A 27,654-nucleotide genomic window follows, 5' to 3' on the forward strand; every position below is an offset into this window, starting at 1 on the left:
AACCTTTAACAGTTCATTTTACTCATTTTCATTCATTACTAGTTTCTATGTAACTGTTTTTATATTGTTTTACTTTCTTTTTTATTCAAGAAAATAGTTTTAATTTACTTATCTTATTTCATTTTATAATTGTTTTTAAAAAGGACCTTATCTTCACCATACCTGGTTGTCCAAATTAGGCATAATAATGTGTTAATTCCACGACTGTGTATATCGGTATCGGTTAATATCGGTATCTGTAATTAAAGAGTTGGACAATATCGGATATCGGCAAAAAAGCCATTATCGGACATCCCTAGTATCTTGTGTTTTTATGTTGATTTAATAAAAGAAATAAAAATAAAAAGATCGATATTGATTAAAAAAAAAACGATACCGATAATTTCCGATATTACATTTTAAAGCATTTATCGGCATCTCTACCTACAATATTCGGCTTTGGACATCCCTGTTTTAGTGGAATGTTCTTGCATAAAGTTTACAATTTTAAAATATATACATGTGTGCTTACAGACTGTATCCCTTGCAGACTGTATTGATATATATTGATATATAATGTAGGAAGCAGAATATTAATAACAGAAAGAAATGGGGGGAGGGAGGTTTTTTGGGTTGGTGCACTAATTGTAAGTGTATCTTGTGTTTTTATGTTGATTTAATAAAAAATAAACTTAAATAAAAATAAAATTAAAAAAAGGCCGATACCGATTAAAAAAAACGATACCGATAATTTGCGATATTACATTTTTAAAGCATTTATCGGCCGATAATATTGGACATCTCTACCTACAATATTCGGCTTTGGACACCCCTGTTTTAGTGGAATGTTCTTGCATAAAGTTTACAATTTTAAAATATATACATGTGTGCTTACGGACTGTATCCCTTGCAGACTGTATTGATATATATTGATATATAATGTAGGAAGCAGAATATTAATAACAGAAAGAAACAACCCTTTTGTGGGAATGAGTGTAAATGAGAGAGGGAGTTTTTTTTGGGTTGGTGCACTAATTGTAAGTGTATCTTGTGTTTTTTTATGTGGATTTAATTAAAAAAAACTAAAAAAGAAAAGAAAAAAAAATACCGATAATAAAAAACCGATACCGATCATGTATGATATTACATTTTTAAAGCATTTATCGGCCGATATTATCGGACACCTCTACCTACAATATTCGGCTTTGGACACCACTGTTTTAGTGGAATGTTCTTGCATAAAGTTTACAATTTTAAAATATATACATTCATGGGAGCAAATAACATATTTTAAAGAAGGTATCGCGTTTCATGCGTGTGCGTGACACAGCCCTTTAATGATTTTACAAAGTGACGTCATGCGGTCCTGTTCTATTACGCCAACTGAGTTTAAAAAAATAAAAAGTCCTCCTCAACCGGTCGCCGTTTGTGATTGGCCGAGCCGAGCTGTCAATCAGCACAGCAACGTGCGTCACTTCCGTTGTCAGGTGGCGCTGTCGCTGTGGAAAGATGCGATCAGCGGAGAGCGAGCAGGCTGCTCCTTAATTGCTCATTTCACACAACAACAATAGCAACACTCACCAGGACCCCGACGGAAGCGGAATAACTCCACGGCGGTCCCCCGAGAAATGTGGACGTTGTGAGGGCGCGACGCGAGACTTTTAACCCGCCAGCCAGCAGCAGGTTTGGGCTTGAGGTGAGCTCGTTGCTAGCTAGCTAATAATGCATGCTAGCCAGCTGGCTTTTCATGTCTTCTCTGCCCACTTTGGCCTCACTCTGGGCGGGTAACTCTCATGTCAACTCCGGCCTGCGAGTCGTCCACATAAACTAGTGTTACATTAGCTGCACATTTACACAACACTCTTGTACTTTGCACGGAAAACACCAACTTGTCTCGTGTGGCTCCTCTTTGTGTGGACGCTGGGTTTGCTGCTACTACAATTAATACTACTAGTACTAATACTACTACTATTAGTACTACTACTAGTACTACTATTAGTAGTACTAGTACTACTATTAGTAGTACTAATACTACTATTAGTACTATTATTAGTACTACTATTAGTAGTAGTACTATTATTAGTACTACTACTACTATTAGTACTACTACTACTATTATTAGTACTACTACTACTATTATTAGTACTACTAGTACTACTGCTACTACTATTAGTAGTACTAATACTACTATTAGTACTATTATTAGTACTACTACTACTATTAGTACTACTACTACTTTTATTATTAGTACTACTATTAGTACTACTACCAGTACTATTAATACTACTATTATTACTACTACTACTCCAATTAGTACTACTACTATAAGTACTATTACTCTTTGTGTGGACGCTGGGTTTGCTGCTACTACAATTAGTACTACTACTAGTACTATTAATACTACTATTAGTACTACTACTACTACTACTACAATTAGTACTACTACTATTAGTACTATTACTCTTTGTGTGGATGCTGGGTTTGCTGCTACTACAGTTACTACTACTACTACTACTACTAGTACTATTAGTACTAGTACTATTAGTATTACTATTAGTACTAGTACAATTAGTACTACCACTATTATTTCTAGTACTCTTTGTGTGGATGCTGGGTTTGCTGCTACTACAATTAATAATACTACTACTATTAGTACTACTAATACTACTACTACTATTAGTATTATTACTACTACTATTAGTACTACTACTATTAGTACTACTATTATTAGTAGTATTACTACTACTATTAGTACTGCTACTACTATTAGTACGGCTTCTACTATTAGTACTACTACTGCTTCTACTATTAGTATTACTACTGCTACTACTACTGCAATTAGTACTGCTACTACTACTACACTTAGTACTATTACTACAACTACAATTAGTACTGCTACTACAATTAGTACTAATACTGCTACTGCAATTAGTACTACTGCTACTACAATCAGTACTACTACTGCAGCAGTAGTAGTAGTACTGCTACTGCAATTAGCACTACTACTACTACTACTGCTACTACAATTAGTACTACTACTTCTGCTGCTACTACAATTAGTACTACTACTTCTGCTACTACAATTAATACTACTACTGCAGCAGCAGTAGTAGTAGGAGTAGTAGCAGCAGTAGTACTAATTGTTGTAGTAGCAGAAGTAGTACTAATTGTAATAGCAGTAGTACTAATTGTAGTAGTAGTAGTACTAATTGTAGTAGTACTACTACTAGTACTACTGCTCCTACAATTAGTAGTACTACAATTAGTACTATTACTACTAGTAGTAGTAGTACTAATTGTAGTAGTACTACTACTAGTACTACTGCTCCTACAATTAGTAGTACTACAATTAGTACTACTACTACAATTAGTACTACTACTACAATTGTAATACTGATTGTAGTACTTCTAATTGTAGTAGCAGTAGTACTAGTAGTAGTACTACTACAATTGGTACTACTATAGCTACTACAATTATTACTACTACTACAATTAGTACTACTACTGCCTTGGCGGAGTATACATACTAAATTGTTGCCTAGTCTGTATGGAAGGAAGTGTCTAACAGTGTTCCAGATGAGTCTATTTTACGTTGCAGTGGAATGGTAAATGTTAGGTAGATGTGATGATGTGTTACTGCCATCAGCTGCATGGTGCCAGGTGTGTGCTCGTTGTTGTTGTTGCTGCTGCTGGATCCAGGTAGGAAGTACATAGAAATATTCCTAATGAAACATGTATGGGGGTATGTTTTTTTTTTTCTATTTTATTTTTATTTTATTTTGTCCTAAAAAAAATACACTCATGTGTGCTTACGGACTGTATCCCTTGCAGACTGTATTGATATATATTGATATATAATGTAGGAAGCAGAATATTAATAACAGAAAGAAACAACCCTTTTGTGTGAATGAGTGTGAATGGGGGAGGGAGGTTTTTTGGGTTGGTGCACTAATTGTAAGTATCTTGTGTTTTTTATGTTGATTTAATTTAAAAAAAAAAAAAAAAATGTTTTTAAATTTTTTTAATTTCTTGTGTCAAAGTCAAAGTGATGAAGCTTAGTGTTACGCTCATGACCGGTCCGTGGATCGATTGGTACCGGTGGTTGGGGACCACTGTTATAGGGTAATGTTTAGTTACACCAAGTCATGAGCGTAACACTAAGCTTCATCACTTTGACTTGTAATATCTCTAATTCTGGTGGTGATTTATGCTTTTTTTCTTCTTGGAACCTGTACTATACATATAAATAAAGTCCCATATAAAATTATGTTTCTAGCAATACTTTAATTTTGCCTTTGAAAGTAACACTCCAATGTTGTGTCCCGAACACCCCCCCCCCCCCCCGCCGCCCCCCCCCCCCCCGAGTCAAAATATATGCCCAGCTCTGACCTAACACAACAGGTCAGAATGTATTTATAGCAGACCGCCACAAATAAATGATTATTATGGGAAAGACTGTACAAGCACGTTAATAAGCCATGTGTCATACCCAGTGTTTCCCATAAACTGCCAAGATACCTGTGGCGGTGGGGGCGTGGCTATGGGCGTGGTCACAATGACATCATCAAGTAATTTGCATAATTTACTACAATATGATTTTCTCCAAAAAGGCTAAAAAAATGTATACTTACTAATTAATAACAGTTTTGTTTTAAAGGTCCATCCATCCATCCACTTTACAATATAATTATAACACTTTATGTACATATTTATATACAGATTTGAACAATAAGTTATTCACTGAAATATATTTATTAATTGTGGTTCTTACAAAAAATATATCTTATAAAATATAAAAGCTAAAATGTCTCTTAAAGCTCTGCCCCTTTAATTAGTGCATACTAAATAATTTAACATTAGCCTACTACTACAAGCATATTATTTACCAGCAACATAAAGTGAAACAGAGGCAGAGGTGTCCTGCCACAGTCAGTAACAAATAAACAGAAAACAGTAGTGGTCAAATACAAATAAGGCAACAAGAGAAGTATCCTACACTTCTCTTTTGTAAAGTAAATGTGAACAGCCTATATGGGCATCTACATCAACTATATGATTTGCCTGAGAAGCTGGACAGGACAAAAAAATAAATGAAAAAAAATCTATTTGTGGCGGACGTAATTCTTTTGTGGCGGGCCGCCACAAATAAATGAATGTGTGGGAAACACTGGTCATACCAATGCTCAACAGATCACGGTTTGCTGTCTTTGTCCTCGGTCTGCAATCCTACAAGTGTACCTAATCTTGTTGACTAATCTCTTTTGAAACCGTTTTTTAGTCCCCAAACGTGTCCGAAAAGGAGTAGGAAGAAGCTGAGTTTATTTATTCCGACCACTTCTGTATTTCTCAGCAATGACTGAGAATCTTTTCACTTCCTGTATGTTGCATCAATACAACTGCGAGCATGGTGAGAACTATTGCTTTGTTTTAAGTAGTGGACCATTTTTAATGAGCTTCTTGCTAGAGATGTCCGATAATATCGTCCGATAAATGCTTTAAAATGTAATATCGGAAAATATCGGTATTGATTGATTGATTGAGACTTTTATTAGTAGGTTGCACAGTGAAGTACATATTCCGCACAATTGACCACTAAATGGTAACACCCCAATAAGTTTTTCAACTTGTTTAAGTCGGGGTCCACTTAAATTGATTCATGATACAGATATATACTATCATATATACTATCATCATAATACAGTCATCACATAAGATAATCACATTGAATTATTTACATTATTTACAATCAGGGGTGTGGAGGGGGGGGGGGTGTGGACATCAAGTAGTGGACAGAGAGAGAGAGAGAGAGAGAGAGAGAGAGATCAGAAGGCATAAGAAAAAGTATCTGCATTTGATTGTTTACATTTGATTATTAGCGGGGAGGGTGTTAGTTTAGGGTTGTAGCTGCCTGGAGGTGAACTTTTATTGCGGTTTTGAAGGAGGATAGAGATGCCCTTTCTTTTATACCTGTTGGGAGTGCATTCCACATTGATGTGGCATAGAAAGAGAATGAGTTAAGACCTTTGTTAGTTCGGAATCTGGGTTTAACGTGGTTAGTGGAGCTCCCCCTGGTGTTGTGGTTATGGCGGTCATTTACGTTAAGGAAGTAGTTTGACATGTACTTCGGTATAATTTTTTTTATTATCTGTATCGTTTTTTTAAATATTTATTTATTTATTTATTAAATCAACATAAAAAACACAAGATACACTTACAATTAGTGCACCAACCCAAAAAACCTCCCTCCCCCATATATTATCGGACATCCCTAAAGACAACCCTACCTGTAACATTATAATTATTATACTAAATAGTCGATTTAAATCAGGAATCGTGTTGAATCGAGGATCGATTTTGAAATGAATATTCTGTGAATGAAACTCATTCACACAAAAGGGTTGTTTCTTTCTGTTATTAATATTCTGCTTCCTACATTATATATCAATATATATCAATTAGGGCTGCAACAACTAATCGATTAAATCGATTATAAAAATAGTTGCCGATTAATTTAGTCATCAATTCGTTGGATCTATGCTATGCGCATGCGCAGAGGCTTTAAAAAAAAAAAATATATATATATATATATTTTTTTTTTTTAAAAAATAAACCTTTATTTATAAACTGCAACATGTACAAACAGCTGAGAAACAATAATCAAAATAAGTATGGTGCCAGTATGCTGGTTTTTTTTCAATAAAATACTGGAAAGGATAGAAATGTAGTTTGTCTCTTTTATCCGATTATTAATCGATTAATCGAAGTAATAATCGACAGATTAATCGATTATCAAATTAATTGTTAGTTGCAGCCCTAATATCAATACAGTCTGCAAGGGATACAGTCCGTAAGCACACATGATTGTGCGTGCTGCTGCTCCACTAATAGTACTAAACTTTTAACAGTTAATTCTACTCATTTTCATTCATTACTACTTTCTATGTAACTGTTTTTGTATTGTTTTACTTTCTTTTTTATTCAAGAAAATGTTTTTAATTTATTTATCTTATTTTATTGTATTAATTTTTAAAAAAAGGAACTTATCTTCACCATACCTGGTTGTCCAAATTAGGCATAATAATGTGTTGATTCCACGACTGTAAATATCGGTATCGGTTGATATCTGTATTGGTAGATAAAGAGTTGGACAATATCAGATATCGGCAAAAAGCCTTTATCGGACATCCCTACTTCTTGCTGCTCCACTTCTTTGACGCGGCACCATCCGTTCATACAGTTGACATGTTTTGCATTTTGGCTGCTCCTGTAGAGCCAAACCAGCGGTACCAAGAAGCTGTAGGCGGGTCTAGTCAGACACCTCACGCGCTCGGTTTGCTAGCGATACCATTGTGTGTCCCGTGGGCCACCGGCAGGATCCTGTCCTTTCGGTGCGGTGCGATACCATCACAGATGGTATCTGCCTGTGTCCGAAAGGGAATAGCTGCAAGTATGCCGTCACCGCGCTGATGTCATCTAGGTCGGCGCGCTTTTGTTGGCTGCCGTGACCTTTGCTTTTTAACGTGTGTCGGGGGTTGGATCGGTTTAGAAGTACTGAAGTCTGGAGGTTCTCGTTGTCGAGCTCCTCTCCCAATGAGTCATTTGCATTGGTCCAAGGTGCACAGACACTTGCATTGTGCAACTTGCGAGGGATCGAACACACGACTGGCCACAATATTAGGTATTTATGCACAGTCAAATGTTCAAGAATCTCACATGGTTTTTATTGCTGTGGGTGTGCTTTGCTGGCTGCAGACTAGGGCTGTGAATCTTTGGGCACCGAACAATTCAATCCGAGTCTGATTCCTGGGGCGACGATTAGTTTCAAAATCAATCCTCGATTCAACACGATTCCTGATTCAAACCGGCTATTTAGTATAATAATTATGTTACAGGTAGGGTTGTCTTTAGGGATGTCCGATAATATATCGGACTGCCGATATTATCGACCGATAAATACTTTAAAAATGTAATATCGGAAATTATCGGTTTCAAAAAGTAAAATGTATGACTTTTTAAAAGGCCGCTGTGTACACGGACGTAGGGAGAAGTACAGAGCGCCAATAAACCTTAAAGGCACTGCCTTTGCGTGCCGGCCCAGTCACATAATATCTACGACTTTTCACAAACACAAGTGAAGGCACTGCATACTTGGTCAACAGCCATACAGGTCACACTGAATCGCTCTCACTTCTGGCCGCCATCACTGTAAACAATAGGGAACTTTGCGGAAATGTTCAACTGACCACGTCACGCTACTTCCGGTAGGGGCAAGGTTTTTTTTTGTCAGATACCAAAAGTTGCGATATTTATCGTCGTCGTTCTCTACTAAATCCTTTCAGCAAAAATATGGCAATATCGCAAAATGATCAAGTATGACACATAGAATAGATCTGCTATCCCCGTTTAAATAAAAAAAAATCATTTCAGTAGGCCTTTGCTAATAATGGTATACATTATTTACTAAAGCTACTATACTATAGGGCTGGGCAATACATGGAATATACTCGATATATCGCGGGTTTGTCTCTGTGCGATATAGAAAATGACTATCGTGATATTCGAGTATATGTTCTCACGCAGTTGCTTTTAGCTGCGGGCATTACACTACATTACACTCTTTCTTGTCTCTCCTTCACACAGACACATAAAACAAGCGCACCTTCTTACATACGTCACATACTGTCGCGCGTGCAACGTCGTACGCCCTCGCCGAGCAGAGAGGTAGCGGCATGGTAACATTAGCTGTGATGCTAGCGGAGTGGTAATACGAGAGAAAGAAGGTGCGAATCTGGTAACAAATGAAGGAATAATTAATTCCCAAGAAAAACAGCAGGGGGTCCATCGTCTGGCGGCGGTTTGGCTTCAAGCGGAAAGATGTTGAACAGACAACCGTAATATGTCAAGTATGCGGCAAAAGCGTTGCTACAAAAAGTAGCACCTACTGCTAATTTGTAGCATCATTTGAAAAGTCACCCGCTAGAAAATGAAGAGTGCTTGAAACTCCGCATGTCAACATCTCCGTTCGGTGCCACACCCACAAAATGCCCAAGCAACCATTTCCAGATCAACACCGTATGAAAGAAAAATAGTCAACAACAGAAGGAGATAACGTCTGCAGGAACCTACCACATAGTGAAGGACATACACTATTTGATTTCCTATTATGCAGCTCATTTTTATTTGACACTTATTGAAATATCTTGTGTGACATCATGCACAAAAGTGCACTTTATCTGTTTTTAACTATTGTAGTGGCGTTCTGTACAAAAAGTGCACTTTAATTTAGTGTTGTTTTGATATGTCATCTTAGTGACATCATGCACAAAAGTGCACTAATAGCTTGTTTTAAAATGTCTGACAATCTTGCACTTTCTGTTTGGAAATGACATGAATGTTTGTGCCACTGCTTAATAACTGTTTCATAAATACACTTTTGCTCAATTGACTTAGTTGTGATTTCCCTCTCTGCATGAAAGTTTAAAAGTAGCATATATTAATGCAGGATGAAGAAGAATGTTTTAATGTAGACACATAGAATCATCATACTGCTGTGATTATATGCATCAAGTGTTCATTCAAAGCTAAGGCAAAATATGGAGATATATATCGTGTATCGTGACATGGCCTAAAAATATCGAGATATTAATAAAAGGCCATATCGACCAGCCCTACTATTAAATCACTAATCCTTGCCGACATACGGACAAAAGACTTCATATCTTTTTAAGTATCATCCCTGCAGGATGAGTAATAGGTAAACATGCTACAGTACACACGGTAGGGGAATACAATAACTAACCGCTAACAGCAAGCTAGCGCTTCAGAATGTAAACTAATGCGTGGCTCTGTACAAATGTGGACTGTAATGATACCAAGTACAAGAGCGATATATAGTCGATACAATGATTATATCAATATTTTTTCATAACACAAAATCTTGTATCTTTTTTATTGTTTATAAACCCAGAAAATACTACCCTGGCCACAGAAGAACTTTAATCATGACCGACATGTTACTTCTCGGTATTGGATCCATACCAACATCTGTAGTATCACCCAAAACGTATGTACAGTATCCAAACAATAGAAAAAATAAGTGCTTATTCCATTTTAACAGAATTGCAGATGGAACATTTAAAAACAAAATAACCAGATATTAACAATGAGATATTACAAATAAATGAACAAGTAGATTAATAATCCATCCATTTTCTACTGCTTGTCCCTTTTATAATTTTGACAAAATAATAGAATGGGAGATGACATATGTTACTGCATGCTACAGCAGCTAAATGAGGAGTCCTTGTAAAGTTGCTACATAAAGAGAAGTTGTCTAGTATGTTCACTATCTTATTTATTGCCAACATTTTTCTTTGATTGCAAAAAAAACATGTTTAATGTATAAGATTTGCTGTTAAAAGTAAAACAAAAGAAATATGAATTTTGGTAAAGATACTGAAATCATGGTATCGGAATAACCCTGGCCTGATGCTTTCAATGCAGTGATTTTGGTCCCAAAAAGGGTAGAGTAGAGTAGACTACTGTCCTCTTTGTAGCTGGATGAAGAAGCCATGATATGATTTTATCAGTGTGTTGCTATGCAGTTGCACACCACTGAAAACACACACAAAAACATATCGTGCCAGTTAGGGGTGTAACGGTATGCGTATTTGTATTGAACCGTTTCGGTATGGGGGTTTGGTTCGGAGGTATACCGAATGAGTTTCCACACGAACATATTAAGTAGCCGCCGAAGCTAAAGTCTTAACAAGCTGCTCCGCTTTCTGCTTGTGTGTCTGTCAGTACTCTACACAGCACCCAGCATTGTCCCACCCACGCAACCACCTGATTGGTTACACGCAGAGCGGTAATAGCCAATCAGCAGTGCGTATTCAGAGCGGTAGCAGCCAATCAGCAGTGCGTATTCAGAGCGCATGTCGTCAGTGCTCCAGCGTTGTGATGAACAGTTAGGTGTTTAGCAGGTAAGCATCAGGCAGCGGACTCTCCCCAAATGATAATAAACACCTCCCAGTCAACTACTAGTAACATCACTATGAGCCCGTTGACCTTCTAGAAATATAAACGGCAGCTCAGCTCGATCGCAGCCCTGGCTTGAGGTGAAGGCTAATTAGCTTTTAGCGTAACGTTAGCTCATTTTGCGGTGTGTGTGTGTGTGTGTTACGGACAGCAAAGCCCTGTCTGTCTGTTATTTCACTTTACCTTTTTCTGTGTTGATTGAGCTGTGTTGAAGCAGCAAAAAAGGACATTATGTTAAATGAAGAGTTTCTGGCTCTGATAGTTGATATAATAATGTAAGTGCATCATTAAGCCTACATGAACTCCGTGGTGTTCAGGGATGAATAGTCTCTCCTATTGCTATTGTACTATTTTTTTCAGCTATAGTTACATGAATCATTAGTAATGCAGCAGCCTAGTTTTGAATGGCAGGGTCCCTGCTATCATAAAAATATAACTTTTACATAATAAAAATCAACTACAGGCTTCCCAAATACTGTAATGAATGAAGCATGATGAGTTGACATGAAACTGTTTAATTTTGCACTTTTTATATGTGGAAGAAAAGTTTTGTCATTTTATTTAATCTGAGCAACAACTTGAGGCAGTTTAATGTTGATTAACGTGGGCAGAATTATTATAGTGTTTCCAATGTTAAAAGGATAAAGCCATTGTTTACAAATTTGGTAAATAAATAACCAAAAAATGTTGTTTTCTTACTGTAACGAAAATGAACCGAGCCGTGCCCTCTAAACCGAGGTACGTACCGAACCGACATTTTTGTGTGCCGTTACACCCCTACTTGCTACATAAAGAGAAGTTGTCTAGTATGTTCACTATCTTATGTATTGCCAACATTTTTCTTTGGTTGCAAAAAAACCCCCATCTTTAATGTATAAGATTTGCTGTTAAAAAGAAGACAAAAGAAATATGAATTTTGGTAAAGATACTGAAAACTTGGTATCGGAATAACCTGGTCTGATGCTTTCAATGTAGTTATTTTGGTCCCAAAAAGAGTAGAGTAGACGACTCGATGAAGAAGCCATGATATGATTTTATCAGTGTGTTGCTATGCAGTTACACACCACTGTAAACACACACAAAAACATATCGTGCCAGTGGATGTAATGCTCGTATGTCTTTTTTGGGGGGTATTTTTTCAACTCTAATCTAAATATCTTCTGCACAAAGTTTTCGATTTTAAAAATGCATTCATCTCTCCGTGGGAACATAGTAGGTTTAAAGGCTGATATTATTTCCTGTCTAGTTTTTTTTTTTTTGCTGATCCTCTCTTACTTTCGTCAGCGTGACTTTGTGTCACTGCGCCTTACGCCACAGAAGCTTGTCAAGAAAAGCTGCCGCTTCATCAGACTCAGTGGGTGATGACTAGTAGTGGCAAGGATGGAGACAGATGGGCGAGAGACACTCTATGATGACACTGTCTGCTGTCTGCTCTCACAAAAAGCCTCATGGAAGTGAGAATCCATGGCCGCCAACTGTCCTGCCTCCGCTCTGGCCCCGAAAGTGCTAACTGGCGAGTGGCGCATGATACATTCTTGATAGCCTTGAAGAACAGAACAAACATTTTGGGGGTCTTTATTAAAAGCTTTTTATTTTTTATTTTTAGGCGTACACAAACCTCTTCACGCTGCATTTCAGCTTGCTAAACTGATGAACAATAACTCTGTATTGCGCACAACACAGCAATCGCAACCCTCATCTGAAACAGTAACACCCGCCATCAGTGTGTGAATGTGTGTGTGAATGGGTAAATGTGAAAATAGTGTCAAAGCGGCATGGCGTAGTGGGTAGAGCGCCCGTGTCAGAAACCTGAGGGTTGCAGGTTCGCTCCCCGCCTCTTACCATGCCGTGGTGTCCTTGGGCAGGACACTTCACCCTTGCCCCCGGTGCCGCTCACACTGGTGAATGAATGTTGAATGAATGATAGGTGGTGGTCGGAGGGGCCGTAGGCGCAAATTGGCAGCCACGCTTCCGTCAGTCTACCCCAGGGCAGCTGTGGCTACGAAAGTAGCTTACCACCACCACCAGGTGTGAATGAATGATGGGTTTTTAACATGTAAAGCGACTTTGGGTACTTAGAAAAGCGCTATATAAATCCCAGTTATTATTATTATTATTATTAAAGCGCTTTGAGTACCTTGAAGGTAGAAAAGCGCTATACAAGTATAACCCATTTATCATTTATTTATTATTTTTCTTTCGGATTTAAAAACTTCTTGCATTAATCCACAACTACAAACCCCAAAAGCAGTGAAGTTGGCACGTTGTGTAAATGGTAAATAAAAACAGAATACAATGATTTGCAAATCCTTTTCGACCTATATTCAATTGAATAGACTGCAAAGACAAGATACTTAACGTTCAAACTGGTAAAAAAAATGTTTTGCAAATATTACCGTATTTCCTTGAATTGGCGCAGGGAATATAGTATTCGCACGTCTAGAATTACTGCCGGGTCAAACTCGTTTCTCAAAATAATTAACGCATTCTTGGCCTTATCGCCAGTTCATTATTAACGCCGGATCAAATTCGTTTTGCAAAATATTAATTGTATTATCGCATGTCTATAATTTTCGCCGGGTCAAACTCGTTTCGCAAAATATTTTCGCCGGGTCAAATTCGTTACGTCACGAGTGACGATTTACCTGTCCTCATTTTCAAAATGGAGGAAGCTGATTTCAGTAGTTTGCAATCGCACAAAGGAAAAAAGATAAAGAGTTATTCAGTAGGATTTAAGGTCCAAGCTATTGAATACCGGTACGGTATGCTAAAAAGAACAGTAAGCAGCTATGTTGTATTAATATACCGTAGCTGCGTGTGTCAAATACGGTATGAGTCATTAAATGACTCCCGCCTCCTGGTGGTAGAGGGCGCTAGTGATCCTTCTTGCGACTTCCGGTGCTGCAGAAGAAGTGACAACACGCAGCAACAGATCGTCTTTTTTTTCCTCTCGCCTGAACTTTTAACATGGAGGATTACATACCGGTATCTAAAATAAAACAGTTTTCTAAACTGGACTTTCAATGGAAGCAGGAGGTAATAATTAAAGGAATATCTCCATCGAGACAGAGAGACTTTTAAAACTGAAGAAAGAAAATAAGGAAGACTTCTATAAACAAGTTATCAATGCTTTTGGTCAGAAGGAGCTACAAATGGACTCCATTTATAAGTACAGGTAAGACCATAATAACATTTTTTTTTATTAAATGTGCTTTTCATGATGGTATGCTTACATCACACTCAAAGCGCACGCCTAAATTTACCGCATTCCTTTTGGTAAACGCCAGAGTGAGAAGAGGTTTTAAAATAATTAGTGCATGCACAGCCATCCCGCAGGCTTCCGGTAAACGCCGGAGTGACAGGAGGTTTTAAATTAATTAGCGCCCCTGCGGCTATTCAAGGAAATACGGTATCTCATTTAGAATTTAATGCCTGCAACATGTTTCAAAAAAGCTGGCACAAGTGGCAAAAAAACCCATCCAACACTTATTTGGAACATCCCACAGGTGAACAGGCAAATTGGGAACAGGTGGGTGCCATGATTGGGTATAAAAGCAGCTTCCATGAAATGCTCAGTCATTCACAAACAAGGATGGGGCGAGGGTCACCACTTTGTCAACAAATGCGTGAACACATTTTTGAACAGTTCAAGAACAAAATTTCTCAACCAGCTATTGCAAGGAATTTAGGGATTTCACCATCTAAGGCAGTGGTTCTTAACCTTGTTGGAGGTACCGAACCCCACCAGTTTCATATGCGCATTCTCAACCATTCTTTAGTGAAAAATAAAAACTTTTTTTTTTTCAAATTCAAGACAAAGTTATATGTTTTTGGTAACACTTTAGTATGGGGAACATTTTCTAAGTAATAAAGACTTAATTTTGAGTTATTTGGTTAGGGTCAGGGTTAGAGGGTTAGGGTTATAATAAGGCCATGCCGAATAAGGCATTAATAAGTACTTAATAATGACTAGTTCAGAGCCAATGTGTTACTAATTTGCATGTTAATAAGCAACTAATTAATGGTGAATATGTTCCCCATACTAAAGTGTTACCATGTTTTTTAGTGGTGCATAAAATGAACCGTGCATGAACATCACCTTGTTCAAACAACAAAACCAACACAGTGCATAAACTCGCAACAAATGACACACCTGCAAACCAGTCAGCTGTTGCTGTATCCGTAATACGCCGATAGGGAGAAGTTTGTATTTACATGATGAGTCGGGTGTGTCTTGACCTCCGCCGAACCCCTAGGGTGCGATTGAACCCAGGTTAAGAACCACTGATCTAAGGTCTGTAATATCATCAAAAGGTTCAGAAAATCTGGAGAAATCAATGCACATAAGCGATGATATTACGGACCTTTGATCCCTCAGGCGGTACTGCATCAAAAACCGACATCAGTGTGTAAAGGATATCACCACACGGGCTCAGGAACACATCAGAAAACCACTGTCAGAAACTACAGTTTGTCGCTACATCTATAAGTGCAAGTTAAGACTCGACTATGCAAAGCGAAAGCCATTTATCAACAACACCCAGAAATTCCGCCGGCTTCGCTGGGCCCGAGCTCATCTAAGATGGACAGACGCAAAGTGTAAAAGTGTTCTGTGGTCTGACGAGTCCACATTTCAAATTGTTTTTGGAAACCGTGGACGTCGTGTCCTCCGGACCAAAGAAGAAAAGAACCATCCAGATTGTTCTAGTCGCAAAGTTGAAAAGCCAGCATCTGTGATGGTATGGGGGTGTATTAGTGGCGTCCCCGTTGTGACGCGACCGTTCCAAATGGACCAATCAGTGGATGGCAACAAGTGAAGCCTCACATTGACACACACGTGTGTATATATATATACAACAACCCTGGCAAGTGTATCAGGAAATAGAGCTCACAGTGCTAGGTATGTTTACTTCACATACGCTGCTGCTTTTCTCACATGTTTCATGCTAGGGCCACATTTCGTCCTAATGGTGTCATCACCTGAGCATTTAAACACCGCCGTCCTATGGAAGTGGAAAGCAGTGAGTCACCGCCTCTCTCGGTTCAAGGCACTACTTCCTCGTTACGGGAAGCCGACGTTGGTTTCGTCACATGGGGAACTTGCGCTGCTCCGGTAAACCAAGCATACCTCTCCAGTCTTGGGTGGCGGGTGCTGGCTGAGGCCACGGTGTGTCACGCTGTCACAGCCTGTCTTATCATAGCCGGCGGCCTTGTCGCCACACGCATGTCAGGTCATAGGAAGGTCTGTCCAGATAAGCCGCCTGTGCAGATTTTCAGATAAAACGCGCGGACTAAGAGCGGGAGGATTATTCTAAAGCCGGCTGGAAAAGCTTAATGTGCCTCAGTGCTGGTAGACAAATTGAATTTATTTATTTATTTTTTTAATGTGTGTAAATTGTAGGTTGTCTGTTATTGAGGCAGAGGGTTGAAATCTGGGTGTCATCCTTGACACCAGTGGCCATTACTTCGAATGGGAGCTGTAATGGTCTCACATTGGCACTGAGGTGTTGGTAAACGTGTGGGAGGGACATTCAAATAGGTCCTCCTGTCACTCGCAATCAAGCTCTCCTTCAGCCAGCACTGCATCTTTCAAGCTCCTGGTGTTGTTTTCTCTACCTTCTTTACAAAAGTAATTGTTGTAAGTAGCCCGTGTGTGTGTGTGTGTGTGTGTTTGGATGCATGCTTCTAATTCATCCTCTGCTCCACCTCCCCGCAGAGCTCCAGTATGTCCAAGCGGCGTGCGTCGGAGAGAGGGGCCGGAGAGACGTCAGGCAGGGCCAGCAAGCTGCATTGTCCTGGGATATCTGGCAGCAATGCTAAGCGAGCTGGGCCATTCATCCTGGGTAAATAACCCCCTTAAAACCTTTTTTTTTGTTTTTTTCCCCAAAAATCTGCTTGTTGTACATAGGAAAGATGGATATGCTTTGGTGTAGCGCTGGGCGATATGGCCTTTTATTAATATCTCGATATTTTTAAGCCATATCACGATACACGATATATATGTGGATATTTTGCTTTAGCCTTGAATGAACACTTGATGCATATAATCACAGCAGTATGATGATTCTATGTGTCTACATTAAAACATTCTTCTTCATACTGCATTAATATATGCTACTTTTAAACTTTCATGCAGAGAGGGAAACCACAACTAAGTCAATTGAGCAAAAGTGTATTTATTAAACAGTTATTAAGCAGTGGCACAAACATTCATGTCATTTCCAAAACAGAAAGTGCAAGATTGTCAGAGACATTTTAAAACAAGCTATTAGTGCACTTTTGTGCATGATGTCACTAAGATGACATATCAAAACAACACTAAATTAATGTGCACTTTTTGTATACAACGCCACTACAATAGTTTACAACAAATAAAGTGCACTTTTGTGCATGTCACACAAGATATTTCAATAAGTGTCAAATAAAAATGAGCTGCATAATAGGAAATCAAAAAGTGTATGTCCTTCACTATGTGGTAGGTTCCTGCGGACGTTATCTCCTTCTGTTGTTGACTATTTTTTTCTAACGGTGTTGATGTGGAAATGGTTGCTTGGGCATTTTGTGGGTGTGGCACCGGCCGAGATGTTGACATGCGGAGTTTCAAGCAATCTTCATTCTCTAGCGGGTGACTTTTCAAATGATGCCGCAAATTAGCAATGCTGCTACTTTTTGTAGCAACGCTTTTGCCGCATACTTGACATATTACGGTTGTCTGTTCAACATCTTCCCGCTTGAAGCCAAACCACCGCCAGACGATGGACTCCGTGCTGTTTTTCTTGGGAATTAATTCTTCCTTCCTTTGTCACCAGATTCGCACCTTCTCTCTCTCGTATTACCACTCGCACCACTTTGCTAGCATCACAGCTAACGTTACCCATGCTGCTACCTCTCTGCTTCGCGAGAGCTTCTGACGTCGCACGTGCGACAGTATGTGACGTAAGTAAGAAGGTGCGCTTTTTTTACGTCTCTGTAAGAAGGAGAGACAAGAAAGAGTGAGAAGAGGGAAACCACAACTAAGTCAATTGAGCAAAAGGGTATTTATGAAACAGTTATTAAGCAGTGGCACAAACATTCATGTCATTTCCAAACAAAGTGTAAGATTGTCAGAGACATTTTAAAACAAGCTATTAGTGCACTTTTGTGCATGATGTCAAAACAACACTAAAGTGCACTTTTTGCACAAGATATTTCAATAAGTGTCAAATAAAAATAAGAAATCAAATAGCGTATGTCCTTTGCTATGTGGTAGGTTACTACGGACGTTATTAAATTCTGTTGTCTATTTTTTTCATACGATCTGGAAATGGTTGCTTCTGCATTTTGTGGGTGTGGCACCGAACGGAGATGTTGACATGCGGAGTTTCTAGCACTCTTCATTCTCTAGCGGGGGACTTTTCAAATGATGCTGCACATTAGCAGTAGGTGCTACTTTTTCTAACAACGCTTTTGTCGCATACTTGTTTCGACATCTTCCCGCTTGAAGCCAAACCACCGCCAGACGATGGACCCCGTGCTTTTTTTCTTAGGTATTAATTCTTCCTTCATTTTTTTACCAGATTCGCACCTTTCTCTCGTATTACCACTCCGCTAGCATCACAACTAATGTTACCCATGCTGCTACCTCTCATGCGAGGGCGTATGACGCGACAGTATGTGACGTATGTAAGAAGGTGCGCTTGTTTTATGTTTCTGTGAGAAGGAGAGACAAGAAAGAGTGAGAAGAGCCTAGAGTGTAATGCCCGCAGCTAAAAGCAACTGTGTGAGAACGTATTAGGGGTGTGGGAAAAAATCGATTCGAATTCGAATCGCGATTCTCAGGTTGTGCGATTCAGAATCGATTCTCATTTTTAAAAAATCGATTTATTTTTATTTTTATTATTTAATGTTTTTTTTTGTTTTTTTAATTAATCAATCCAACAAAACAATACACAGCAATACCATAACAATGCAATCCAATTCCAAAACCAAACCTGACCCAGCAACACTCAGAAGTGCAATAAACAGAGCAATTGAGAGGAGACACAAACACCACACACAACAAACCAAAAGTAGTGAAACACAAATGAATATTATCAACAACAGTATCAATATTAGTTACAATTTCAACATAGCAGTGATTAAAAATCCCTCATTGACATTATCATTAGACATTTAGTTTATGAGATGCGATGCAAGTGTAAGTCACTGTGACACTATTGTTTATTTTTTGTAATTTTATTTTTTATTAATGTTTGTAATGATAATGTCAATGAGGGATTTTTAATCACTGCTATGTTGAAATTGTTACTAATATTGATACTGTTGTTGATAATATTCATTTTTGTCTCACTAATTTTAGATTGTTCCGTGTCATATTTGTGTCTCCTCTCAATTGCTCTGTTCATTGCTATTCTGAATGTTGCTGGGTCGGGTTTTGTTTTGGAATTGTATTGCATTATTATGGTATTGTTGTGTACTATTTTCATTAAAAAAAAAAAAAATTAAAAAAATCGTTTTTGAATCGAAAATCGTGTTGAATTGAAAAAAAAAAAATCGATTCTGAATCGAATCGTGACCCCAAGAATCGATTTTGAATCGAATCGTGGGACACCCAAAGATTCACAGCCCTAGAACGTATACTCCAATATCACGATATAGTCATTTTCTATATCGCTCAGAGACAAACCCGCGATATATCGAGTATATCGATATATCGCCCAGCCCTAGTTGTACATTTGCTTGTGTCCAACTGCAAAAAAGGTAAGAGTTGTGGGGTGTCTGTGTGTGCCTGCATGAGACAAGAATGTGAGGAATTTTGCTGATCCCCATGACATTAGTGGGAGGGAGGTCTATGTCCATGCAAGGTTAGAAGCTGCAGCCCCCGTGAATGTCTGTTACTCTACCACCCATCTGCTAAACTAAACATCACACGTGGAGTGTTAAGGGGCACATGCACACCCTTTTTTTCTTTTTTTTCTTTAAAGAGCTGCAGCAAGAGCATACACTCCGGTATGTTGCCTGCCTTTTGGTCATGCAGCTGTCCTTCTTCCTTGCAGGGCCTCGCCTGGGCAACTCACCAGTGCCCAGTATAGTGCAGTGTCTAGCCAGAAAAGATGGCACCGACGACTTCTATCAGCTCAAAGTAAGTCAGGCATTCCTCTTTCGCTTTGCGCGCATGGTTTGACAAGAAGATGAAATATCACGCACGGCGAGAGTGGACACGCAAACTTTTGACCTTCCTTTTGTGTGTGCTCGTTTTATGGGCCTCCACTTTCAGTCTGGCACAAACAAGGCAGAGTGTGCACTCTGTTTATGGGGGCTATCCAATGTCTGTTACACAAGCGTGGCGTGTTAGGAAGACGGGCGGAGGGGTAGTGCCCCACCTGGAATGTCGACTTTTAACCTCCCGTCGCTGTGCGGTGAGTCAGAGCTGCCCCTCGTATCTGCGACTGCAGTGTCGTGTCTGCCACCACTCTGTAGCTTTCAAGAAAAGCCGTACACTGCAAAAAGTCAGTGTTCAAAAACAAGAAGAAAAAATGTAAAAATTAGGGTTATTTTATTTGAACTAAGCAAAATTATCTGCCAATAGAACAAGAACATTTGGCTTGTCAAGACTTTCCAAAACAAGTCAAATTAGCTAACCTGAATGAACCCAAAAATAGCTTAAAATAAGTATATTCTCACTAATAACAAGTGCACTTTCTTGGTAGAAAAAGAAAATGAGACCTTTTTGCTCAATATGTTGAAAAATATTCTTACATGAAGTAAATGCTAGTGCCATTATCTTGACATAATGATATGCGCTCGGCATTACATTTCTTGAAACCAGCAAACTTATACTAAAAACTAGTTTATTGTTCTTAATGGAAAGGCAACAAGGCAAGCGCTGGTTACTCTCGGGGTCTCCTAGCCGCTCAGGCAAAACGTATGGTTTAAAAAATGCGTTTTTCCATCGACAACATGACATCATCGCACCAAGTGCAGGCTCTTTCAGTCAATTAGTGTGCATATATACAGCCCGGCCCCCGGACAATTTTCAATTGTAATTTTGAGGAATTTACCTGAATGTGCATGAACTATTTCTGTTCGAAATTGTTTGAAATGTTAAATGTTGAAATATTAACTGTCAGTTTACTGTACTGTGCCAACTGTACTACTATATGAGTACGTGTTTTCTATTGTTTCATTGAAAATAAAACAGCAAAGTCCATTTGGCTGTCATCTGTTTAATTATGAGACACAATTGTGTCAAAGTCATGATTATTTTTTTCATGCTTGAAATAAGAAAGTATTACTTTAAAAAAAGTAGTTTTATACTTGTGAGTGTTGATGACACAGCTTTGCAACAGTTGATATTCTAGTTTCAAGCATGTTTTACTCAATATAGCTCATAACATCTCAGCAACAAGCTGTAATATCTTACTGACATCATTTAGGACCAAAACACTTAAAACAAGTAAAACACTCTAACATAAAATCTGCTTAGTGAGAAGAATGATCTTATCAGACAGAAAATAAGCAAATATCACCCTTATTTGAGATATTTCATCTTACTTAGATTTCAGTTTTTGCAGTGCACTCTGTAGCTTTCAAGAAAAGCCGTACACTGCAAAAAGTCAGTGTTCAAAAACAACAAAAAATCATAATGGGCCATGCGGGCCCTAAATATATAAAAATGAGGGGTATTTTATTTGAACTAAGCAAAATTATCTGCCAATAGAACAAGAAAATTTGGCTTGTCAAGACTTTCCAAAACAAGTCAAATTAGCTAACCTCAATGAAGCCAAAAATAGCTTAAAATAAGTATATTCTCACTAATAACAAGTGCACTTTTCTTGGTAGGAAAAAAAAGAGACCTTTTTGCTCAATATGTTGGAAAATGTTCTTAAATGAAGTAAATGCTAGTGCCATTATCTTGACATAATGATATGCGCTCGGCATTACATTTCTTGGAACCAGCAAACTTATACTAAAAACTAATTTATTGTTCTTAATGGAAAGACAACAAGGCAAGCGCTTGTTACTCTCGGGGTCTCCTAGCCGCTCAGGCAAATCATATGGTCTAAAAAATGCGTTTTTCCATCGACAACATGACATCATCGCGCCAAGTGCAGGCTCTTTCAGTCAATTAGTGTGCATATATACAGCCCGGCCCCCGGACAATTTTCAATTGTAATTTTGAGGAATTTACCTGAATGTGCATGAACTATTTCTGTTCAAAATTGTTAGAAATATCACATGTTAAATGTTTAAATATTAACTGTCAGTTTACTGTACTGTGCCAACTGTACTACTATATGAGTACGTGTTTTCTATTGTTGCATTGAAAATAAAACAGCAAAGTCCATTTGGCTGTCATCTGTTTTAATTATGAGACACAATTGTGTCAAAGTCATGATTATTTTTTTCATGCTTAAAATAAGGAAGTATTACTTTAAAAAAGTAGTTTTATACTTGTGAGTGTTGATGACACAGCTTTGCAACACTTGATATTGTAGTTTCAAGCATGTTTTACTCAATATAGCTCATAACATCTCAGCAACAAGCTGTAATATCTTACTGACATCATTTAGGACCAAAACACTTAAAACAAGTAAAACACTAACATAAAATCTGCTTAGTGAGAAGAATGATCTTATCAGACAGAAAATAAGCAAATATCACCCTTATTTGAGATATTTCATCTTACTTAGATTTCAGTTTTTGCAGTGTACTCTGTAGCTTTCAAGAAAAGCCGTACACTGCAAAAAGTCAGTGTTCAAAAACAAGAAAAATTCATAATGGGCCATGCGGGCCCTAAATATATAAAAATGAGGGGTATTTTATTTGAACTAGGCAAAATTATCTGCCAATAGAACAAGAACATTTGGCTTGTCAAGACTTTCCAAAACAAGTCAAATTAGCTAACCTCAATGAAGCCAAAAATAGCTTAAAATAAGTATATTCTCACTAATAACAAGTGCACTTTTCTTGGTAGGAAAAAAATAGACCTTTTTGCTCAATATGTTGAAAAATATTCTTAAATGAAGTAAATGCTAGTGCCATTATCTTGACATAATGATATGCACTCGGCATTACATTTCTTGAAAGCAGCAAACTTATACTAAAAACTAATTTATTGTTCTTAATGGAAAGACAACAAGGCAAGCGCTTGTTACTCTCGGGGTCTCCTAGCAGCTCAGGCAAAATGTATGGTTTAAAAAATGTGTTTTTCCATCGACAACATGACATCATCGCGCCAAGTACGTGCTCTTTCAGTCAATTGGTGTGCATATATACAGCCCGGCCCCCGGACAATTTTCAATTGGAATTTTGAGGAATTTATCTGAATGTGCTTGAACTATTTCTGTTCAAAATTGTTACAAATATCACATGTTAAATGTTTAAATATATACTGTCAGTTTACTGTACTGTGCCAACTGTACTACTATATGAGTACGTGTTTTCTATTGTTGCATTGAAAATAAAACAGCGAAGTCCATTTGGCTGTCATCTGTTTTAATTATGAGACACAATTGTGTCAAAGTCAGGATTATTTTTTTCATGCTTGAAATAAGAAAGTATTACTTTAAAAAAGTAGTTTTCTACTTGTGAGTGTTGATGACACAGCTTTGCAACACTTGATATTCTAGTTTTAAGCATGTTTTACTCAATATAGCTCATAACATCTCAGCAACAAGCTGTAATATCTTACTGACATCATTTAGGACCAAAACAAGTAAAACACTCTAACATAAAATCTGCTTAGTGAGAAGAATGATCTTATCAGACAGAAAATAAGCAAATATCACCCTTATTTGAGATATTTCATCTTACTTAGATTTCAGTTTTTGCAGTGCACTCTGTAGCTTTCAAGAAAAGCCGTACACTGCAAAAAGTCAGTGTTCAAAAACAAAAAAAAATCCTAATGGGCCATGCGGGCCCTAAATATATAAAAATGAGGGGTATTTTATTTGAACTAAGCAAAATTATCTGCCAATAGAACAAGAAAATGTGGCTTGTCAAGACTTTCCAAAACAAGTCAAATTAGCTAACCTCAATGAAGCCAAAAATAGCTTAAAATAAGTATATTCTCACTAATAACAAGTGCACTTTTCTTGGTAGGAAAAAAAAGAGACCTTTTTGCTCAATATGTTGAAAAATATTCTTAAATGAAGTAAATGCTAGTGCCATTATCTTGACATAATGATATGCACTCGGCAGTATGATTTTTTTTTTCATGCTTGAAATAAGAAATGATGACTTTAAAAAAGTAGTTTTATACTTGTGAGTGTTGATGACACAGCTTTGCAACACTTGATATTCTAGTTTCAAGCATGTTTTACTCAATATAGCTCATAACATCTCAGCAACAAGCTGTAATATCTTACTGACATCATTTAGGACCAAAACACTTAAAACACTCTAACATCAAATCTGCTTAGTGAGAAGAATGATCTTATCAGACAGAAAATAAGCAAATATCACCCTTATTTGACATATTTCATCTTACTTAGATGTCAGTTTTTGCAGTGCACAGTGAACAACTTTGCAGCATGCAATCAAGCGCAGTCACTCAACTGAAGTGGAAATGTCCTCCGGCAACATGGAGTGGGTGTGTGCAGGTGTTTTTTGGGTTTTTTTCCACTCCAAGGTGATGCTCCCATGTCTGCTGTGGGGTGTGAAAGACAGATGATGAATTCCTCAAATGTCTTCCTGAATGTCAACAAAGTATTTGACTTCTGTTTTGCTGCTACATACAGTGGAACCTCCATATGTGCCAGACCTGGGCAAATTAAGGCCCGGGGGCCACATGTGGCCCGTTAAGCTTTTCAATCTGGCCCGCCGCACATTTCCCAAATAATTTTTTAGATCTTTAAGATGGAAAGTGTAGCTGCCATTATGATGTGCAGCGATGTTTTCAAATTACCATAAGTCTTGAACTATACAAAGTAGAGATGCCGATAAATGCTTTGAAATGTAATATCGGAAATTATCGGTATCGGTTTAAAAATGATCGGTATTGGTTTCAAAAAGTAAAATTTATGACTTTTTAAAACGAGCGCCAATAAACCTTAAAGGCACTGCCTTTGCGTGCCGGCCAAGTCACATAATATCTACAGCTTTTCACACACACAAGTGAATGCAAGGCATACTTGGTCAACAGCCATACAGGTCACACTGAGGGTGACCGTATAAACAACTTTAACACTGTTACAAATATGCGCCACACTGTGAACCCACATCAAACAAGAATGACAAACACATTTCGGGAGAACATCCGCACCGTAACACAACATAAACACAACAGAACAAATACCCAGAACCCCTTGCAGCACTAACTCTTCCGGGACTCTACAATATACACCCCCCGCTACCCAGCCCCCTCAACCCCGCCCACCTCAACCTCCTCACGTTCTCTCAGGGAGAGCATGTCCCAAATTCCAAGCTGCTGTTTTCAGGCATGTTAAAAAAAATAATGCACTTTGTGACTTCAATAATAAATATGGCAGTGCCATGTTGGCACTTTTTTCCATAACTTGAGTTGCTTTATTTTGGAAAACCTTGTTACATTGTTTAATGCATCCAGCGGGGCGTCACAACAAAATGAAGCATAATAATGTGTTCATTCCACCACTGTATATATCGGTATCGGTAATTAAGAGTTGGACAATATCGGAATATCGGGTATCGGCAAAAAAGCCATTATCGGGCATCTCTAATTAGCAGTGTACAATTCCTTAGAGCAGTGGTCCCCAACCCGGTACCGGTCCGTGGACCGATTGGTACCGGGCCGCACAAGAAATAAAAAAAATAACATTTAAAAATTTTTAAAAAATTTAAAATTTATTTTTTATTAAATCAACATAAAAAACACAATATATACATTATATATCAATATCGATCCCCACCCTCCACCACCACCTCCCGTCCATGGGACAAATTTTCAAGCGTTGACCGGTCCGCAGCTACAAAAAGGTTGGGGACCACTGCCTTAGAGGGAACGTTTCTTTCAAGTCTTAACTTGAAAGACATACACTCTATACATTGCTAATGTGCTAAATGACTATTCTAGCTGCAAATGTCTGCTTTTTGGTGCAATATCTACATAGGTGTATAGAGGCCCATTTCCAGCAACTATCACTCCAGTGTTCTAATGGTACAATGTGTTTGCTCATTGGCTCAGAAGGCTAATTGATGATTAGAAAACCCTTGTGCAATCATGTTCACACATCTGAAAACACTTTAGCTCGTTACAGAAGCTACAAAACTGACCTTCCTTTGAGCAGATTGACTTTCTGGAGCATCACATTTGTGGGCTCAATTAAAGGCTCAAAATGGCCAGAAAAAGAGAACTTTCATCTGAAACTCCACAGTCTATTCTTGTTCTTAGAAATGAAGGCTATTCCACTAAATTGTTTGGGTGACCCCAAACTTTTGAACGGTAGTGTATGTAATAAAGAAGCGTCAATCAATTAGGGCTGCAACTAACGATTAATTTGATAATCGATTAATCTGTCGATTATTACTTCGATTAATCGATTAATAATCGGATAAAAGAGACAAACTACATTTCTATCCTATCCAGTATTTTATTGAAAAAAAACAGCATACTGGCACCATACTTATTGTGATTATTGTTTCTCAGCTGTTTGTAAATGTTGCAGTTAATAAATAAAGATTTATTTAAAAAATATATATATACATTTAAAAAAAAAAAAATTTTTAAAGCCTCTTCGCATGCGCATAGCATAGATCCAACGAATCGATGACTAAATTAATCAGCAACTATTTTTATAATCTATTTTAATCGATTTAATCGATTAGTTGTTGCAGCCATACAATCAATTAATTTTTTTAAATTTTTTTAACATCGATATTTAGAAAATATGATCACATGTTGAAATGAATAAATATCACAGTGGTCTTGTTTTTTTTTGTGCAGTCCCACTTGGTAGAGTATATTCCGTTATTTTGCTTTATAATCAATGTTAATGTATTGTCTGAGCAGCCAAGACAAAAACATACGTACCACCATGTCACAGTAAGTAACATTGTCTGTGGCAGCAACAAAAACAAAGAAAAGCCAGAACACATTAGTGGAGTTGTTTTGTAGACACTCAGAGTTGTAAAGAAATGCAGTCCATTTGTAAATGTTCTTGACATTAACCCAACCTCCAATCACAAGGTTGTTTTCCTTAAGCAGTTCATCGCCACAAAGCAGGCATCCAGTGCAAGTTAAGTGTGTGGGAGAGGATGGGGGTCACATTATAGGATGGCAATGTACCCTTGCCTGCCAGCTTCTTGTGGTCCACAAGGGCTCCAGTCTGCCTTCCTCTGCGATATTAAAAGGTTTAGTGTCAAGACTGAGGACCATCTTCGAATGGCAGTAAATTGTCAAAGCCGCCCCTAAAAGACCCCTGATGTTTTTTTTCTTTTTTCCCCCCCTTTCTCTTTTGTCCACAGATCTTGACGCTAGAGGAGCGAGTGGACTCTGCTGGTGAGACACAGGAGGAGCGGCAGGGGAAGATGCTGCTGCACACCGAGTATTCCCTCCTGTCTCTGCTGCACAACCAGGATGGAGTGGTGCATCATCACGGCCTCTTCCAGGTTGGAAAGCAAGCTATGCTCCTTTTGGAGTGTAAAGATTTGGGGGTTTGGCACCAGCCACCGGATTAG

General features: G+C 38.1%; 1 protein-coding gene across 1 annotated transcript; it reads left to right on the top strand.

Moving 5' to 3' along the window:
- The first annotated feature begins 1,391 nt into the window (after nt 1–1,391).
- Nucleotides 1,392–27,654, top strand: LOC133660505 (serine/threonine-protein kinase 40-like). The gene is made up of 4 exons (XM_062064043.1): nt 1,392–1,675; nt 16,733–16,859; nt 20,052–20,137; nt 27,442–27,654. The coding sequence occupies exons 2-4, from the start codon at nt 16,742–16,744 to the stop codon at nt 27,652–27,654; spliced, it is 417 nt and encodes a 138-aa protein (XP_061920027.1). The 5' UTR covers nt 1,392–1,675; nt 16,733–16,741.

Source organism: Entelurus aequoreus, linkage group LG11 (assembly GCF_033978785.1).
Source record: "Entelurus aequoreus isolate RoL-2023_Sb linkage group LG11, RoL_Eaeq_v1.1, whole genome shotgun sequence".
NCBI lineage: Eukaryota > Metazoa > Chordata > Actinopteri > Syngnathiformes > Syngnathidae > Entelurus > Entelurus aequoreus.